The sequence below is a fragment of the Macadamia integrifolia genome, chromosome 14, assembly GCF_013358625.1.
Source record: "Macadamia integrifolia cultivar HAES 741 chromosome 14, SCU_Mint_v3, whole genome shotgun sequence".
NCBI classification, from domain to species: Eukaryota; Viridiplantae; Streptophyta; class Magnoliopsida; order Proteales; family Proteaceae; genus Macadamia; species Macadamia integrifolia.
In genome coordinates this window covers 20,373,940-20,394,357 of record NC_056570.1, presented here as the reverse complement: position 1 = coordinate 20,394,357, position 20,418 = coordinate 20,373,940, and the positions used below count along the sequence as shown (strand labels likewise).

The 20,418-nt window shown below is 40.8% G+C and overlaps 2 protein-coding genes across 2 annotated transcripts in view; one reads left to right on the top strand and one right to left on the bottom strand.

Annotated features, from left to right (window-relative positions):
- The window catches only part of LOC122061759 (syntaxin-22-like), a 74,594-nt gene extending 56,238 nt beyond the window's left edge, over window positions 1–18,356 (bottom strand). The window contains exons 1-2 of the mRNA XM_042625217.1: window positions 18,069–18,356; window positions 17,882–17,975 (exon numbers count right to left, since the gene is read on the bottom strand). Coding sequence (XP_042481151.1) covers window positions 17,882–17,975; window positions 18,069–18,250 — 276 coding nt within the window. The 5' untranslated portion in view covers window positions 18,251–18,356. The remainder of the gene's footprint in view (window positions 1–17,881; window positions 17,976–18,068) is intronic.
- Window positions 6,296–7,451, top strand: LOC122061760 (sucrose synthase-like). Its single transcript, XM_042625219.1, has 2 exons — window positions 6,296–6,702; window positions 6,861–7,451. Exons 1-2 carry the CDS (start codon window positions 6,578–6,580, stop codon window positions 7,144–7,146), a joined length of 411 nt encoding a protein of 136 aa, XP_042481153.1. The 5' UTR covers window positions 6,296–6,577; the 3' UTR covers window positions 7,147–7,451.
- Window positions 18,357–20,418: the final 2,062 nt, after the last annotated feature.

The window sequence follows — 20,418 nt, the reverse complement described above, 5'->3', positions numbered from 1 at the left end:
GCAAGCCTGTGGCCAAGATCTCAAGAGAAACTGATTAAGAATGGCGAGACAGCAGATCAGTCAATTCTGTTGGGAATAATCACAAACAGCAATAAAAAAGGTGAAACAGTAACATCATATAAAAGAAAGCAACGAAGAAGTTAAGTAGAGTAAATGAACATATAACAGAACCCTAAGGAAGACTTCAGATCTGAGAAGATGTTCAATGATTGGAAAGTAGTACTCACGACCAGTAACAAGCAGGTGAACCAGTCATCAAATTCAATTCACTCCAATTCCATTGTGGGGTCACAATCTTATACAATATAGAAGTAAAAACTCCTGAACAAACTCTAAAGCTGAAATGGAGTTCAAAGTTAATTTGGACACACTCCTACGTAGCTAACACAGGAATAACCCCTATCTAACCTTACCTGTAACTAATCAGCTCTCCTGCTATTAAAAGAACTCTACTTCGTGGAAGTTAATTGCACGAACTAGCTCTGCAGATGAGGTTGGCTTCTGCTCCATGTCGACAACTGTATGGACTGTTTTTGAATCTTCATCATATAGTAGAATATCTTCTGCTAGAAGAGGAGAGCCTTCTCTCCTAGTCCATAAAAGAAGTAAGGCTAGTTGAGTTAGCTTCAAGCTCGTAATCAAGATTATTATTGGCGTCATCATCTGGAATAGGAAAATAAGGCTCATAGTGTGCCACATCATCCTTTCTGTTCACATTTTCCAACAGCTTGATATAGTACTGATTTAAAGGAATAAAAACAGTACCAAACAGGATCGAAAACAGATAATAAAATTAGAAGAATGTGACCTTTGGCTTCCAAAGAAAGGGGGGGGGGGGTAGGGGAATGGCTATCTCAACCCAGGTCTCTCACCCTCAACTATCCTAGTTGATAAACATAACCTACCTCAGGCAAATCTTTGCAAACAGCAATATAAAATTTCATTCAATAATAATTCTCCTTTGTTTTACAACTTAAAACAATGCCTCTTTATATAGAGGTTAAGGACTCCAACACATACTAGGACTCAAAATTGGAAACAACCAAAATTAGAAACCTACTTGACATAGGACATTAACTTTGTTGACTAACAAAAGACATAATTGGACTCTTATTAGTACTCCTAAAAGACAACTTAAGACTCCAACATGAAGTTGGACTCAAACAAAATAAATAATCATATCAAGACTAGGAATCTAACTAAACTAATGAAGTAAATCTCGTTTTCCTACTTTCTACCCATATTTAGGCCCATTATAGTGGCCTATTACAAAGAAAATCTATGGGATCAAAGGCCCAACACCTATATAACCCAACCCAAGGAGTATTTTCAATAAAATAAACTCTTTTAAGTGACTTATCTGCATCACAGCTTCTCAACTATAGTCAAAGGACGGCTCTTGTTGGGACATTTGCTGCCGAAGTGACCCTTCTCATCACAATTATGACACACTGTTTCTGGCAACTCATTACCTTTAGGGACCTCTTGGTTCTTTTCATCAACCTTGCGAAGCCCAAAGTTTTTTCTTCAATTTTGGGTGTGGACCTGTAAGCTGAAGAAGTCTTGATCATTTCCTTGTAGGAGAAAATCCTCTTGAATTCTGAAACCTCGACCTTGATGTCGTAATCCCTGTCTGAGAACTGTCGTGTGACATCGTGGAGAATAACTTGCTCGGGTTGTTGTCTCGGGGGCATATGCGCAATCCATAAAGTACCAAACTGGGGAGCAAAGTGTAGATGGCCCTGCATCATCTCGCCTATCCAATCTCCTCATGAAGGAAAGAATCTCAATGAAAGTCTTGTCAGTGTTCCCGTCCAGCCTAAATCTCAGCTATCAACTTGTGTCTTCGACGAACTAGTCAAGTTTAGCTTCTTTCCTCTGCTAGCTTTTCTGTAATTTGTTGTACAGCTTGTGAAGCTCAAGATTAGTAACATGAGAGGTCCAGTCATGGTTAGATTTGGCTGTAATACCAATTAATGTGATCTCAACTTATGAAACCCATAAATTTGATTGCAGGGGCCCACAAGTGACAAATAACTCAAATTGGATCAGTGCAGTTCCATAAATATTCATAACAGTTTAAGGCCCTATTGAAAGGAACAAAGGACCTCGGGACAGAGGAGTAAACAAAGAAATGGGATATTCTAATCACCTAAGGGATTAGGGCTAGAAAACATCATGTAATCCAAGATCGTTGGGATTAGGGACTAAAAATTGATACCATAATTTAGTAACTTCCCAAACACTACCCTTGACTTAGAAACTAATAAAATAGCAAGTTGCCAAAATTAGTAACTATCAAGTATAGCAACTAACAAATTTAAAAGGTAGAAAACACAAACTGAAATTAAAATTAGAAACAAGAAACAGTATTAGAAAGTAACAGAAATAGCAAACCCAGATTTAGTAACTACAGGGAAATAGCAAGTAGGAAACAATAAATAGCAAGTCAAACTCAAAATATAGAAACATAGAATAGACTAGTCACTAAGGAGGACAGAAATATCATGTGAATCAGAATTAGAAACTAATAGAAAAATAGAAAGTAATGGTAGAAGTGTTGTCGTAACAGCATCAAGGGACAAGCAATGAACTGCCAATACAACTGTGATGATGGGAGAAGAAGATGGCAATATCACCACTAGAATCTGATCTAAAAAGTTGATTGAATGAAGAAGGATATGAGCTAGGCTTCCCACCTAAAGCTTGAAAAGCATCTCATTTGCCATTGCATCTCACAACAGCAAACTGCATCTCACAGCAAAGAGCTAGAGTTTTTCTTCAAAATCTTTGGTACTGGGTATGATCTCCTCACACTTTATTTATAACACTTGATGGAAATAAGAAACTTTATCTATGGTAAGGAGAATCCCTTACAATTTTTTTTGGGGGTGAACAGAAAATAAATTAAAACAGAACAAAAAGAACAAAAAAACAAGCCACAAAGGTAATCCAAGGTCGGTCCGTAATGGAGGTCACTAAAAAGTTAAAAACAAACATCACCAAAGGGGGACAAAACAAACACCAAGTAGGGGATACAAGAAAACAAGGGGGAGGGAAGAAACAACAAACAAAGATAATACATGAAGACTAGGGGACAAGCAATAAGTGGGAAATCCCAAGAAAAGGCCAGATGCTTGTTTCTACTTGAGGCAAGGCACACTACACAATTGTGAAGAATTTAACGAAATATAAACTATTCTAGAACTTTAACAAAATTGAAACTAACTACCAAATACATATGGGACTTAAACAAGGATTAAAATATCGATATCGGTTGCGTATCAGTCGGATAAATTTAAGATATGTATTGGAGGATATCATATCGGAGATACACTAAAGATACACACATAAATGGACATGATACACATTTTTATACAATTTTGCATAAAAAAAATAATATAAATAAGCAATATATAACATGAATCATGCATAAACACTAAAATGGAGAACATCGTGTTGAGAGACAAGTGCATTCAATTGAAATTGTTAAAAAGGATGAGGTTTCTTACATATAGTAATAGTCTATTGTCGAATTTTTAAGAAATTTTAAAATCTATAAACAAATTGACACAATAATTCATGTTTTATGCAACGTTTTGGTTTCTTTTACCTAAATCTACTCAAACATAGCAAAAAAACAGAAGTAAAACAATTATTTGCAAAAAAAAAAAAATAATCAAGTTTGTCCAACTTACCTGTTTTGTGCTATGTTTAGCTTCAATGGATGATTTTTTATGCTTCAATCCTTTAAACATCAGTTTGATTGTAGATTTTGAATCGTTTTCTGTGAATGATTCAAAGCCCCAAGTCCAAGAAATGAAAGGGAGATTGATTGTGTAGTTGTGCTACAAATTTTGGAAACTTAAGTACCGCCAACAAGAAGAACAAGCATTGTTTCAAAAGTGAAATGGGTTTTGTAGATTTGTATCTTAAGTATCGGTACATATCGATTGAGCATCGGTGCGTATCAATTGAGTATCGATGTGTATTGCATCGATACGGTTTGATACGTACCGATACCCTTAAATTTTCATTCATTCAAGCAAATGTATGTATCGATGAGTATCGATGGGTACTCATCGATACCCAAAATTTTCATAAAATACATGTATTGTATCGGTGAGTAGCATATATCGACCGATAACGATACGGATTGGTCGAACGGTATGATACGCACTAATACTTTAAACCATGGACTTACATCTATAATATTTAGAGTAATAGAAGTGGCCCATTACAACATACACCCATAAATATTAAGCCCATGGCCTATATAACCCATTGGACACTTAGAAGTAAACATATTAGTCCATTCTTGGTCCAGTTTGATGGTCTAGTTTGATGCTGGCCTTCTTGTTCTTTTGAACTGTATCAACTCTGCCTGTCTTAAAAGTAGTGATGCCAAATCAATTCCGCAACCATCCTTCAATCGGAGGTAGAATTCAGCATCGTGCCATCAACATGGTGGCACTGCTGTCCATAGCTCTGATTACAAATAATTGGGTATTCTAATCACCTAAGGAATTAGGGCTAGAAAACCTCATGTAATCCAAGAGCATAGGGATTAGGGACTCAAAACTGAAACCATAATTTTACAACTTCCCAAATAGCGCTCGTTATTTATTTATTTAATTTTTGGTAAGAATAGCACCCTTTATTTAGGAACGTGTAAAATAGCAAGTTGCCAAAATTAGTAACTATAAAAATAGCAACTAACAGATTTAGAAGGTTAAAAATAGAAAACTGAAATGAAAATTAGAAACAAAGGACAGAATTAGAAAGTAACTGAAATAGCAAGTCCAGATTTAGTAACTATTCGGAATAGGAAGTAGGAAACAAGAAGAAGCAATACAAACTCAAAATAGACACATGGAGTAGATTTACTAGCAAAGGAGGACAGAACTAGCAAGTGAATCAGAATTAAAACTAGTAGAAAATAGAAAGTAATGTTAGAAGTGGTGTTGTATCAGCATCAAGGTATAAGCAACGAACTGCCAATACAACTTGCGATCGATGGAAGATGGCAATATCAACATTAGAAGTCTGGAACCTGGTCTAAAACTTGATTGAACGACGAAGGAAAAAGGTAAAAGAAAAAGGTAATGAATTAGGCTTCCCACCTAGAACTTGATAATATCTTACCAGTCCAATTTGGCATCCCACCAAGGTTGCCATAACATCTCACAAGAGAAACTGCATCTCACAGCAATTCACAGCAGAAACGAGCTATAGTTTTTGTCAAAATCGTTAATAGTGGGTGTGATCCCCCTACTCTTAATTTATACTTTCCTGGAAATAAGCAAAATAGGAAACCCTGTGTATGGTAGGGAGAATCCCTTACAACTTAAGTCTTCATCAAAATAGAAACTACTCTAGAACTTTAACAAAATAGAAACTAACTACTTAATCCCGAATAGGACTCAAACCCCTGATATTTGGTCATATAGAATTGGCCCATTACAATAGCTAACCTAAAAATATTAAGTCAATTGCCCATATAACCATTGGACACTCAAAAGTAATCATATTAGTCCATTCTTGGTCCCGTTTGATGGCCTAATTTATTGTTGGCCTTCTTGGTTTTTGAACTGCATCATTCAGTTCAGGGAAAATTTTCTGGAATTTCAAATTAGAATAGGGTCAAGTAGAATTACTTTGTAAAATGAGGGGCTTTTAAGTAATTAAGGAAATTCTGTCTAATGTAGAACTAGGATTGACAAGTCAACCTAGTCCCAATGTTGCAGAATACTCTTGGAGAACATTAGATCAAATATCAGAATAGTTCAAAACAGATTAATAACAAGGATGAGATCAGATCTGAGATTAAGAATATCAATCTCTGATTATAGGGTATCAGAAATCAGAATAGAACCAGATAATAAGGGGACTAATGGAATGATGAATTAGGTCTACATAGGTTCTGAAAATTGCTAACAGAGTATGCAATTTTCTGGGCAGAACTGAGAAGGAAAACTGAATTTAATACCTGTAAGAACTTGAGCAGATCAATAACACTTTGTGTAGTTGAGAGAAGAAGAAGATGAGTTAAGGAAGAGGACCTCTTGTGCTTCACACCGCTAAGAGTCAATTGGATCAAACACCAATTCCATCAGCCTTGATCAAACACAAGACAAATCTCCATGTAGAAGACAATAGCAACAACCATTAATTTTTGGGTAATTTACAACGCCACCCCCTGGAGAATGCCAATATTAGAGGGACACCCCCTCTCTTTCACCAAATTAGACTCGGACCCCCTACCGTCAGTCAACGTTACATAATATACCAAGAATGCTGACATCAGCAGTTAATATTTTTTCTAAATTCCATTTTGCCCTTCAAAATAATGGAGTACCAAAATTGCCCTTAATGGTTCTATTCCCAAGTCAGCCTCAATGAGTTGAGAAGAAGAACGGGTAGGCTTGCAGATCGGCGGCTGCGAACACTCTTTCGACGACGGCGACGACGAAGATAAAGCAACTATGAAGGAACGAGAACATTCTGCCGAAGAACGTTCTTTGTTGCTAAAGTTGTCGAACATTAGAGCGGAATAATTTAAATTGGTTAATATGGTATGCAGGCAATGATGCTGAATGATCGCATTCATAGCGCATCCAGACTCCAGTCTACCTTGGCGAAGGCAGATGAGTATCTGTCAAAGCTCCCACCAGAGACACCTTATTCTGATTTTGAGCATAGGTGAGCTACTTAATTCATGTTTGATTGCTCTTGCCTCCTTATTCTTCATGGTGATTCATTTGTCTTTTGTTTTTAAAGGTTTCTATTGCTTACCTGATGTGCAATTCATTTACTTGAGTGGTTCGTTTCTCATCTACGGTTTATTCACTTGTAAGCAGATTCCAGGAAATGGGTTTTGACAGAGGTTGGGGTGATAATGCAGAACATGTTTTGGAGACAATACATCTACTCTCTGACATTCTTCAAGCTCCTGATCCATCTGTTTTGGAGACCTTCCTTGGGAGGATTCCTATGGTGTTCAATGTTTACGGCGGTGAACCCCCTCCAGCGACTACGGCGGCTGCGAACACTCTTTCGACAACGGCGACGACGGCGACTACGGCAGCGAACCCCCTCCACGACGGCATATGCAGGTTCGTGGGTCTATCTTCGGCGTCTCGTTGAGCACACAAAATCCCAATAGAGAACTAGAGATCAAAATGGGGAAAATAGAGAAGAGAAAAAAAAACAAAAACAAAAACAAAAACAAACAAACATATCTTCTCGCCTGCGACAGAAACTGGATGGGAAGCACTACTCGCCGGGGACAAAAGGAGAAGTATTTTCCGGCGACTGCCCTCTCTATCTCTGCTGGAACTCGTCTGAACCCTTGGTCGCAGGTAGGGAGAAGAGGAGAGAAGGAGAGAAAGAGAGAAGGAGAGAAGGAGAGAAGGAGAGATAAAAGGGTAAGGAGGGGTATTTTTGGGATAATGAAAAATGTCTAATTTATTAGTTTTTACTCATAAGGGCAAAAACGTCATTTCAAAGCATCATATAACGTTGACTGACGGTAGGGGGTCCGAGTCTAATTTGGTGAAAGAGAGGGGGTGTCCCTCTAATATTGGCATTCTCCAAGGGGTGGCGTTGTAAATTACCCTTAATTTTTTTATCAAAATCATCTAGGCCTTTAGGAGCCTCCTCTTCTTTATTTATAATGTTAATGGGGGAGGGAATTACAAAATAGAAGGTTCCTCAAAAAGGAAACCAAATATTCTCCTAATACAATAGCTACTAAAAACTGAAATTAGAAACTAACTGAAATTAGAAACTAGTTGAAAAAGGAAACTAACTACTAAGGACTTGACTCAATTAATAACTTGACTCATAAGGAAACAAATATAACTCAAATCAAGCCCAACTAGAAAGGAAACTAATGAAAATGGAAACTAACTAGTAATCCCGTACTCAATCTTAGAGCCCCCTTTTTAGACCCATAAAAGTGGTCTATTACACTCAAAACACATGGGATCAAAAGCCTAACATGTATGGAACCCAACCCTAGGCTTATTCCTAATAAAACAAGCCTATTTTGGTAATTAATCTGCATCAACTCTCCCGGTCTTAAAAGAACTCGACTCCGTCGAGTTAGGTCGTGCTCCCAAGATTCTCTTGTAAATCGCTCGCCGATGAGGTGGCACATATCTCGAAATAGAAGGGAACATAACTCCAAGAGGAGGGAGAGTAGGTTGATGTGTCACCGGAGCAGGAGTCAGTCGACGACGTGGCATGTCTGATAATGCATGTGGCCTCATTAAGTACATACGACCTCCTTGCTTCACCTTTATAGTGTTCCGTGCGCCATCATAGAGAATGCCTGCATGTCGCTGCCAAGGTCGCCCTAGAAGAATGTCGCAGTGCGCCAATGAGGTGACCAAGCAGGTGACATGGTACTGTAGTGGCCCAAACTGTAGATGTACTCGAACAACTGCAGTGGCCTCTTCTCGAGCTGTGGGTCCAAAACCTCGCACGTGAATCTTCTTGAAAAGCTGCTTCTGTGGAAGGTTGTGTGCTCGAACAAATTCAGTAGATATAAAATTTGCTTCTGCCCCAGTATCAACAATTGCATGAACATCAGTAGGGTCGGAGCCGTGCAGAAGAGTACCCTTCTGTCTGAAGAGAGGAGCCTTATCAACTAGTCTATTCGAAAAAGATGAAAGGCTAGCTGAATGAGCTTCTACATCCTCATCTTCATCATCGATAATATCATTGTCCTCGAGGGGATAAGGATATAAATGAGATTCATCTTCACTCTTCTCTGTTGGCTGCTTCTCTGCTACGTTCACAGAACGAGTCCTGTTGGGACACTTGTTGGAATAGTGACCCTTCTCGCCATAACTATGGCATATAATATTCTTCACCCCAACACTATCCTTATTGAACTCTGACTTTTTTTCTTTAACTTTGCGAGCTTCAGGCTTCTTTTCCTCCATACGCGGTGGAGGTTTATAAACTGAAGAAGTCTTGAGCATACCCTTCCAATAAATGGACTTCTCTTCAGCTGTCTTGGCATGAGCCGCTGTCACATCAACAGACCTGAAATCAGTGTTAGCCAACTCAAGTCGAATCTCAGTACTTAACCCACTGATATATCGCATCATCCGTTGCTGGTCTGTTTCCTGAAGCCGACACCTTGAAGACAGTTTGTGGAATTCGAGGGTGTAAGAATCCACATCTTTGTTCCCTTGTTGCAAGTTAAGTAATTTATGAAACATTACCTTTTCATAATTAAGGGGAACAAATTTTTCAGTCAGGATCTGCTTCATGACCTCCCAATTGATAACGGGTCCAAGTCTTCTGACAAACCTTGCATGTAGTACATCATCCCACCATGAACATGCATACCCAATAAACTTGGTGATGATGAGTTCACACTTTTTCACGTCTGGAAGAGTCTTATACGCAAAAAATCTCTCCACTTTGGTAAGCCAGTCAAGAAATTCCTCAGGTCCCTTTTCACCACTGAACTCGGGAACCTCCACTTTGATGCCATAATCTCTGTCAGAAAATTGCCGGGTAACATCCTGGGGAACAACCGGATCAGATTGCTGCCTCTGAGGTGTGTCTTCGATCCGTAAAGTGTTGAGCTGAGGGGGTAATGTAGAGGATCCTTCTTCAGCTCGCTTGTCGGACCTCCTCATAAAGGCAATCATCTCTTCCATAAACTTATCAAACTTGGCTTCAGTCCTCTCAAGCCTAGCATCAGTATTCTGTTGATTCTCGGCTAACTCACGATACAATTTGTGCAACTCAGCATTGGTGATGTGACTTGCCATGGTTAGAAAATTGCAGGAAAATTTTCTCTGATACCACTTAATGTAGAACTAGGATTGACAAGTCAACCTAGTCCCAATGTTGCAGAATACTCTTGGAGAACATTAGATCAAATATCAGAATAGTTCAAAACAGATTAATAACAAGGATGAGATCAGATCTGAGATTAAGAATATCAATCTCTGATTATAGGGTGTCAGAAATCAGAATAGAACCAGATAATAAGGGGACTAATGGAATGATGAATTAGGTCTACACAAGTTCTGAAAATTGCTAACAGAGTATGCAATTTTCTGGGCAGAACTGAGAAGGAAAACTGAATTTAATACCTGTAAGAACTTGAGCAGATCAATAACACTTTGTGTAGTTGAGAGAAGAAGAAGATGAGTTAAGGAAGAGGACCTCTTGTGCTTCACACCGCTGAGAGTCAATTGGATCAAACACCAATTCCATCAGCCTTGATCAAACACAAGACAAATCTCCATGTAGAAGACAATAGCAACAACCATTAATTTTTTTATCAAAATCATCTAGGCCTTTAGAAGCCTCCTCTTCTTTATTTATAATGTTAATGGGGGAGGGAATTACAAAATAGAAGGTTCCTCAAAAAGGAAACCAAATATTCTCCTAATACAATAGCTACTAAAAACTGAAATTAGAAACTAACTGAAATTAAAAACTAGTTGAAAAAGGAAACTAACTACTAAGGACTTGACTCAATTAATAACTTGACTCATAAGGAAACAAATATAACTCAAATCAAGCCCAACTAGAAAGGAAACTAATGAAAATGGAAACTAACTAGTAATCCCGTACTCAATCTTAGAGCCCCCTTTTTAGACCCATAAAAGTGGTCTATTACACTCAAAACACATGGGATCAAAAGCCTAACATGTATGGAACCCAACCCTAGGTTTATTCCTAATAAAACAAGCCTATTTTGGTAATTAATCTGCATCACTGTCTTTGCAATTTCCCACACTAGTCATCCTCTTCTTCTTCCCAATAGAACTCAAGGTGATAACCCAAACCAAGTTCGATGGAGAGAACTCTCTCCTATGAAGATCAATCGAACTGAAATTTTGGGATTTGGTGCCTAACTCAAAGTCCCATTAAATCCGATCAAGAAGTCAACAAGCACATGATTCAGCAATCTGAAATTTAAACATTTTTTTAGAAATAGAACCAGGTCGAAGTTCTTTAGGCGGCCATGGTTGCAGGTATTGTTCTAATAATAGAGGAGGATTCTAGGGATGAGGACCTAGGTCACCCAAGGAAGGGTAACCTATGGCCAAGATCTTGAACCATACCAATTAAGGATGGCAAGTCAGCTGATCATTCGATTCTGTTGTGTATTATAGCTGACCATGGTTCGAGGACTTGCTGATATCTCGGTATTTTCTTGGTTCCATGAAGACTTAAGATGAGATGACAGGAGATACAAACTCGACTGATATTTTGGTCAAAACCGAAATCTCAATTCAATTTTCGGTCTTGGTTTTACTTGGTCAAAATAGTTACGCGAATACGTAACCATGGGTATAAAAGCCTCATTTCGACAAGAAATCTCGCTGGTTTCATGAGGTCTCAGTGGGTTCGTGAAGTCTCGGTATGTCGTGAAGAAAAACTCCCAACTTTGGTTTTTGGTGCAATTTTTTTGCAAAATCACACCTCAACATTGACACTTGGAGTTACTTTTCCGCCCAAGGACACTTGAAGGTAAAAAAAAACATTTCTCAGGAACAAATAACACAAATGATTGCTTTTCCCTGAACCCTTTCCCTCAGCCATGACCTGACTGTCCATGGCTTCCCCTCCGGCAGCTCCGGCTGCTGGTATCCCTCCTCCTCCCCCTAACACCAACCCTCACCTTACCCTCAGCCCTTCCCCTCTCCTTGAACCTACCTGGAGTTCCCGTGTCTGAGCGTCCTCTCCCCCTTCAAGAGGGCCTCCCCCTCCACTTCATCCCCCCTCTGTGATCGAGCACAAAAAAGTGGGCATATGCCCTGCTGGATTGCTACAATCTGAGATTTACAAATGGAGGAACAGCCTGACAGGGTACTTCCTTGGGAGCCGACCCCCCTTTAACATGGTTAAGATGTCCCCCTCTAAGCAATGGGGGATCAAAGGTTCTCTGTCGACCTACCTGCTGGATAATGGAATTTTTATTTTTAACTTCACCAACGAAGACGACAAATGCAATGCGCTCAATGGGGGCCCCTGGCAAGTCGGAAAAAGGCCTATCTTCCTTAGGCAGTGGACCCAACATTCCAGCCTCAACAAGGTGGATCTTCGCACTACTCCAATCTGGATTGCTCCCCCTAACCTTCCCCTCCATTATTGGTGTGATAAACGGTTGAGTATTGTGGGTTCTGTTATTGCCAACCCCTTATACACTGATGAAAGAACAAAGAAGACTTGCCTACCCCCGAATTTGTGTTGAAATCTCAGCCAATGACAACCCGCCGCCCCGCCGCCCTCTGTTACTATCATCGACGATGAAGGCTTCTCCTTTGACCAAATTATACACTTTGAATGGCTTCCTTCTCACTGCGCTGTGTAAGATTTTTGGACATGACTCCAAGCAATGCTCTCCCAAAGCTGAATTGGACCTCCACTTGCCCCCATCGAATCTCGCTGAGAAGGCCATCATCCATAACATGACCTCCTCTGGATTTCCTCTGCCCCGCCATCCCTCGCAGCCTTCTGGGTTCAAAGATCCCCATCACGGAAGTACCGCCAGTAGATCCCGGTGATCCCGTAGCAGAAGTCTCATGCCCTCCTCTAGCTCCCGTCATCACTGGTCTTTATCCACTGGTTCCTTACTATCTGATCCTTCAGAGGCTGCCACTATCATCGAAGGCTGCCACGTCTTCACCAACCTCTGCCGCATCTCTGACCACTCTCCTGACCTCCATCTCTGGCTCCGCCACATCACCGACTGCCCCCTGCCTTCCGCAGGCCCCCTACCTCTTCTCCAGTAGTTATTGTCACTCCCTCTACTCCAGCCACTGCCACGTCTCCTGCCGCTGCCTCGCCTCCTGCCTCCTGCCTCTGCCACGTCTCCAGTCACTCCAGCCAACCTCTCGGCCGACTATGTCTCTACAACGCCTCCAACTACATCCTGGCCTCCGCAAGTCGTTGCTGCTTCCCCCGCAGTTGTTGCCTCGACATCCCTTGACACTGCCTCGTCATCCCATGCCGCTGCCAGTCGCCTGATTGTCGTTATTCCCTCTGCCCTTGCCTCGACTCAGTTGTGCCACGCTCCGTTACCAATTACAACCCCTCCCTTGGGTTCCTCTGCCCCTTCTGGGACCCCCTTTGATGGTGATGCCCCTCTTGCGATGCTCCTTGCTATGCCCGATCCGGCCTTGCCCCCTCTAGGCTCTGTGGATCTCTCCCTGAAGGCCCTTGTAGCTCACAATCACCAATTGTCTTCTTCCAAGACCAGCAAGGCTACCAAAATTGCTAAAGGATCCAAGTCCTCACCTAAGCAGTCCCCTACTGTCCAAGGTTACACCAGAAGAAGCAGAAATCCTTCTAAACGGGCCAGCGCTCCTTACTCTTCTGAGCTTACTTTGAACCCCCCCTTCCTTCCCAATGATTCCTTGGCTAATTTGGAATGTTCGAGGTTTAAACTCCTTGGCCAAACAAGCCTACAACCGTTCTCTTCTCAGGAACGACTCAGCCCTCTGCATCCTCCTTGAGACTAAAGTCCCTGAGCCCAATGCGTTTCGCATTGCCTCTTCCATTGCCCCTACTTGGTCCCCACTTTCCAACTACTCCTCCCATCCTCATGGTCGAATCTGGATCCGTTGGGACCCTTCAAAGATCCAAATCACTGCTATCTCCTCCTCTCCTCAATCCATCCATCTCTCTATCTATGTCCCTACTTAATCCAACCCTTTTCTTTTCTCTGTCATCCATGGGTTCAACCATGCTTGGGAAAGGCATGCCCTCTGGGATGATCTTCGGTCTTTCTACTCCCAGGTCTCCTCCCTTCTTTGGAGCATCGGTGGAGACTTCAATGTAATTCGTTTCTCTCATGAGAAACTTAGAGGGTCCCCGGCTGCCCCCTCATCCGTCAATGCCTTCAATTCCTGTCTTGAGGACATTGGTCTGAATGACCTCAGATGGTCTAGAATCAAAACAAACGTAGTGGCACCCATAAAATTACCTACAAGTTGGACCATATCCTTGTTAATGAAACTTGGCTTACCACTTTCCCCTCTTCTTATGCCACTTTTGATCTCCTTGCCATCTTGGCCATAGCCATATTTCCCTCCTTGTCCAGCATTACATCTAGTTTGGTCCCAAGCATTCAAATTCTTTAACATGTCGACTCAGCACTCGGGGTTCGTTCCTCCCTCTTGTTCGCACTGCCTGGGATATTCCTGTTCAGGCTTTTTCCTCTCCCCTAATTGCCCTTACCCGGAAGCTTAAGAATGTCAAATCGGCCAAATCGGCCCTCAAAGCTTGGAATCTCACAACCTTTGGCAACATATCCTCCCAAGTCTCTCTTTGCAAAGATAAGCTTGCTTCCATCCAAGCCCACCTTATACTTGACAATCTCAACCCCCTTCTTACCGACTTACACCCCAACATCCAGTCTCAGAAAGAAGAGCAAGCCCATACTTCCGTTGAGACAAGTAGATCCCATGAGAAGACCTAGCAACTTCAATGCCGAGGAAGTAACGAAGTTGTCCTAGATCTTTGATCTTGAATTCCTCAATCAAGTATTACTTAAGGCGAGGGATTTCTGCAAGTTCATCACCAGTAATAACAATATCATCTACATAGTCTATACTGTTCACCCTATACGTGTACATATTGAATGAGAAAGTTGAACCCAGAAATCTCGTATGCAAAATACGTAAAGACCGACCTTAGATTACGGGTCGTGCCTTTACTCTTCAATACGCGAGACTTTAGGATCCTAGTAGTGATCTCATGCGTTGGAAGCGCTTTCCAAGTAGGGGGAATCCGGATAGCGTGTTATAGTCATTGACCCGAATGCATTCTCTAATTTCTGACCTTTCGTCCCGAGCTCTGTCCCGTACGGTCAGGATAGCAATCTTCCCACCAGATCTCTTGATGAACAAAATGTGATTAGCATTGCTTTGAGAGTAGTCTATAGCGACCATAGCCTTATGGAAACGCCCGAACCAAGCATGAGGGGATTGCTTTAGCCCATACAGTGCACGCTTCAGCTTATATAGCTTCCCTTGGGTTTTGGAACAAGTGAATCCAAGAGGAATGGCATGTTGGGTCCCAACCATGGTTTAAAGTATCTCTAATACCAATACGATACTCTCCGATACGTATCTTAAATTTAGCTGACCGATATGATACATAGAATTTTAAAATCCTTTCGTATCAATATATATCCTACGATACATACCGATATGCATCAATACACCACCAATACACATCGATACGATACGATATGCACCAATATGACTATGAAAAATATAAAATCGAGGTGAAATATACGATTTGGTATGTATCAGTGAGTATCGATATGTATCGATCGGTACGTATCGGTGAGTATCGGTACATACCGATACAGTGCGCTACGGTCATATAATGGCCAAGATGGGTAATTTTTCAGAAAAATACGATTTTTTAGGGGCTTTTGTTCCAAACTTGCTGCCAGCCATATTTCTCTCTAACTAAAGTGGAAATCAAGGTTAGGAATAAGGATTTTACATTTATGGGACAACTAGAAACCTTGAATTCTTAGTACGATACCCTCAATTTAGTGTTTATGCATAATACATGTTATCAATAGCTTTTTTTAACAAATTCTTTATGTAAAAGTGTTTAAAAAAATGTTTCATATCCATTTATGTGTGTATCTTTAGCATATCTCCGATATGATACGATACCCTCCGATATGTATCTTAATTTTGGCCAACCGATACGGCGACCGATACAGATACTTTAATCCTTGGTCCCAGCTGACATTAAAGGGGGGTGACTCAATGTGTCCAAACACTTTCCCTCAGCTGGTTCTTTGCTAAGTCACCAGCTGATGTGACTCACTCTCAATCACAGTCTACTGATGTTCTCCAAAGTTGTCATGTGTACCACTAAGAATTCTCACTACTACACAGAGCTTAGTCACATAAATTATATTATTGTTCAGAGCTATCTCACAACCCCTACACTGCAATCACGGTTTGACACATCCACACTACACCACCAAATGGTCAGACCTACCAGATGTGCACACCCATCCTGCAGACAAGCAATCAAATGCACAATACAATCCAAGCATACACACAAAACGAGATACGTGCTTCGACCAGTTGCCTAAATGCATAGAGTAATGCCCACTATCAGGCTCAGCATCTACTCAATACCATTTATAGCTGCACCCACAGCTAGGGAACACATTCCCAGTTTTCATAGAAAGGCTAGGTCTTCACCCAGTTTTTCTAGAATAATCTGAGAAGCCACACTAATGGCAGATAAGTTTAGGCAGTGATAACTACCAAAGAACACACTGTCCCTACATCTAGCACCCATTGGACACCAAATACAAAATTAGGGTTGGGTTTATAACAATGCCCTACAATGAAATCCCACATAACATAGGTCTATGTCAGTATAACCTAGCTAAGCATACATACATGTATCTAGATAGTATATGATAAATAAATATAGGGGTGGAGCATGCCTCAAACCCATGTCTGAGAAACTCGGAGATGTCTGGTGAGGTCTGGAGATATCCTAGAAATGCCTCGGGTTCACTGGAACCTCTAACGGTTGTTGCAACCTACAATAAAATCCCACATAACATAGGTCTATGTCAGTATAACCTAGCTAAGCATACATACATATATCCAGATAGTAATTGATAAATAAATACAAGGGTGGAGCATGCCTAAAACCCTTGTCTGAGAAACTCGGAGATGTCTGGTGAGGTCTGGAGATATCCTAGAAATGCCTCGGGTTCACTGGAACCTCCAACGATTGTTGCAACCTGAACTTGACAGTGTCTCAAACACCCTAGCAGTGGGTGCGTATTGTAGACTCTCTCTCTCTCTCTCTCTCTCTCTCTCTCTCTCTCTCTTATCCCTTCTTTTTCCTTTCTCTCTTATTTTCTTTTCTTTCATATACTTGTAGAAGCTCCAAGATACACAACAATGGCACTACCCCTTCACATAAGCTCAATATCACCAACACAGAAAGAAAGATGGAATTGGGCATGAATCAAAGCACCATACAAGGCTCTCTCACATAATTTTCTCGTTCTTTTCTTTCTTTTCCCCCTTGATTCCCACTCTTGAGATGACATTTTGAACCGGTTCATTACTTGGGCACAAAAATGAGAGAGGAATTACCAAACGCTTTTTTGCCCATTTCTGTTCTGAAATGGAATAAAGAACAGAAAAGATCATGCCGGGAGAGTTACCAAGCAGGCCCATAGTCCACAGAGATATTTCAATCCATTCTTCCATGACAGTGCGATTTCTGAACAAATTAACATGTTGCACCTTTCATCTACATCAAAGAGACTTCAAACTTTTTAGAACATCTTCAATTAATATTACCTGTAATTACTGAGAGAAACCCACAATGTTCTTATAAGCATGTAAAGCACATTCTCTATTTTCACAAATCCTAATCAACATAAATCTATTAAATAGTCATAATCAATAACTCCACCTTGGCTCCACTTCATTTTGCCTTTTAACCTGTTCTAACTTATTCCACTCAAAACCCACTTAAATTAACATCTCAATATCCATAGTTAGCTACATCTGTATCAATCCTACTGACCAACCTAAAATCTTTTCATTTTATTTAACTTCTTATATTCAGAGTCAGCAAAAAAAAACTAATTTACATATGTAAATCACTGGTAATCATAGCTATTTCCAGAGAACCTCCCTTTTGACATTTTGCAAGTATTCAGCAACAACTGAAAAACCCACTGGACTAGGTCATTGAACGAACTCATGAGCTTCAGGAAGTGTCCAAAAAAGAGCCCCCAATCCCCCAGTAATTCTACTCAATGTATGTGAACATGATCTAATTCTCCCATAGTAGTATTAATTAAAAACTAAGATATATAACATACATTAACATTGCTAGCATGATCTGAATCGCTTAGCGCTTTGAGCTTAGCAGAAGTCTCCTTCACTAACTGCCCGATCCGTTGTCTTGAATTGTGCCTGTGGAGGAGATGAAAGTGAATCATCACTTCAAAATCGGTAGAGATCAATTCAGAAAAGAATGCCCAGAGGAGATATAGAGGGTTCACTGACAGCTTCTGACGGTGCTCAGGAGTGTCCTTGGAGGTTCCAATGGCGTCAACGAGTCGCCGGAAGCCAGAGACCGATGTGTTGATCTGGAATATTCCAGCGGCCACGGCCTGAGAAGGGTTCTGAAAGGAAGTCTGGCCGACGGACGAGGTTTTCCCGTCGTTTTGGAGATCTTGGAAGCTCATGTGCACCGTGGGCGTGGGACACAAGAAATGGCCAACGTGAAGAAAGAACTCTATAAAGCGGACATTTTCGAGTGAAGGGGAGGAATTTCGCTGTTGCCGAGTTGTAGCCACCAATGGTAACCACCAAGGGAGTGGAATCTCATTGGCACATTCGAAAATAACCACCTAAGGTGAATTTTTTTCAACCCCACCCTTAAGTTACCTGGTCTACAATTGCCCGACGTGGCCAAGACCAATTCACCCCGGTTCACGGTTGCCTCGCATGTCCAGCGACCATGAGATTTTGTTACCCCCAGTCTATGGTGCCCCGTGTGGCCTAGACCAATTCACCACAGTTCACAGTTGGCCACGTGCCCAGTGACCATGAAGATTCAGTTACCTGGTCTATAGTTGCCCCAAGTGGCATTGACAAATTCACCCCGGTCCACAGTTGCCCCGTGTGGCCAACGACCATGAGATCTTGTTACCTAGTCTACAGTTGCACCGCATGGCCAAAGACCAGAAATATCAAATTGCATGTTTATTGACACTTTGTAGTAGGGATGTCAAAACCTAGCCCGAACCGATAAAATCGACCGAAACCGATGATAAAATTCAAACTGAACCAAACTGGTCCTTATTGGATTGGTTTTGGACTTAGGTTTGTTGGGACCGGTTGAAAATCGGTCCAAACCGAACCGACTAATAACCAAACCGAATGAAACCGATAAAAAAAAAAACAAATGATTATGAGATTATAAATTGGTGAATTAACCATCCATTTTTTACAATATTAGGGAGAAATTTTTTTTATTGTAATGGGAATTGTTACAAATCATTGAATATTAGGTTATAAATAGAGAAATTGATTTGTAAAATGTCATAATGCTTCCATTGATTTCTTTGTTCACTATAGAAAGTTAGTTAGATAGTTAAATGAATGATTGGATAATAGGGTTCATTTAGTGATTTCAATATTAGTTATCTTCTTAGTAATTTGTTATCCATTGGTTTCAATATTAGTTATATTTCCCTTACAATGATAAATCATGATTTAATCATAAATTTAAAGTGTTTTTTTTTTGGTCAAATCTTGTCACTATAAGTTATGAATGTAAGATTCATTATGGTTCAAGCCCAATAATAAACCGATTTAAACCGGTATTAACCCGATATTAAAAAATCGAAATAAACCGAAACCAAACCAGACCCAGACCAAAACCGAAACCAACTGAAAATTGAAGCTCCTTAATGGATTGGTTTTGGTCTACCTCATTCCTACACCGAAACCGATTCAACCAGACCGAAACCAAACCGAACCATCCAATTGACACCCCTACTTTGCAGGAATGAAGCATCAAAAGTTTCCTTTCAACAACTACCAATCCAGGTAGGATCTCAAACTTCCTGTAGTCGATTCCATTTAGGTAGGGTCATGTCAATTTCTTGATCTCTTATCGAATGGTTTATTTGATCGTATTTTGTATTGCACCCCTCTCCCATCCTTGAGAAAAATGGCAGTAGTACATGCGCTGGGTGAAAAAATGTGGACGTTCTTTTCTTTGCCCTTCGGCTGTGGCACAGGCTTCGGTCAAAGAAGGGCATTCTATAGACATCCAATTTTGTCACCCTCCCCCAAGCTATGATGATTCATGGATTGTGGATACGACCGTTGTTTTCAATCGACGGAAGAGATAACTTTCTAAGGCAATCCAGAATTGACCCAAAAAAAACCCACCCGCTTACATCAAACCCTAAACCTAGAAACCTAAACCCTAAAACAACAACTATGGGAAGTTGGGTTCAATTATAGCATATTATATGCTGCTAAGGAATTGATTCCAAGTAACCGTACGGATAGATGGTGCTTGGAACCACGATTCAAATGATATATGGTACGCTAAAATCAGACCACCAAATCTCTCGCAATTATCTCTGGATGTCAGAATGTTGTGAACAACTAGATCGACATATGAAATATTCCCTGAGTAATCTCTTTCCTCGCGGCCCACGAAAAAAGTGGCAAGGCTGCAACCCTCACGGCCCTGCGGAAAAAAAGTGGCAGGACTGCAAAGCTCGTGCCCTGCGAAAAACCCTAGCCTGTTGAAAGCCGAAAAGTGGCAAGGCCACGAAATTCACTCCTTTGGGTCCGAAAATCTATAAATAGCCCACTATTCACCCTTCCCAAG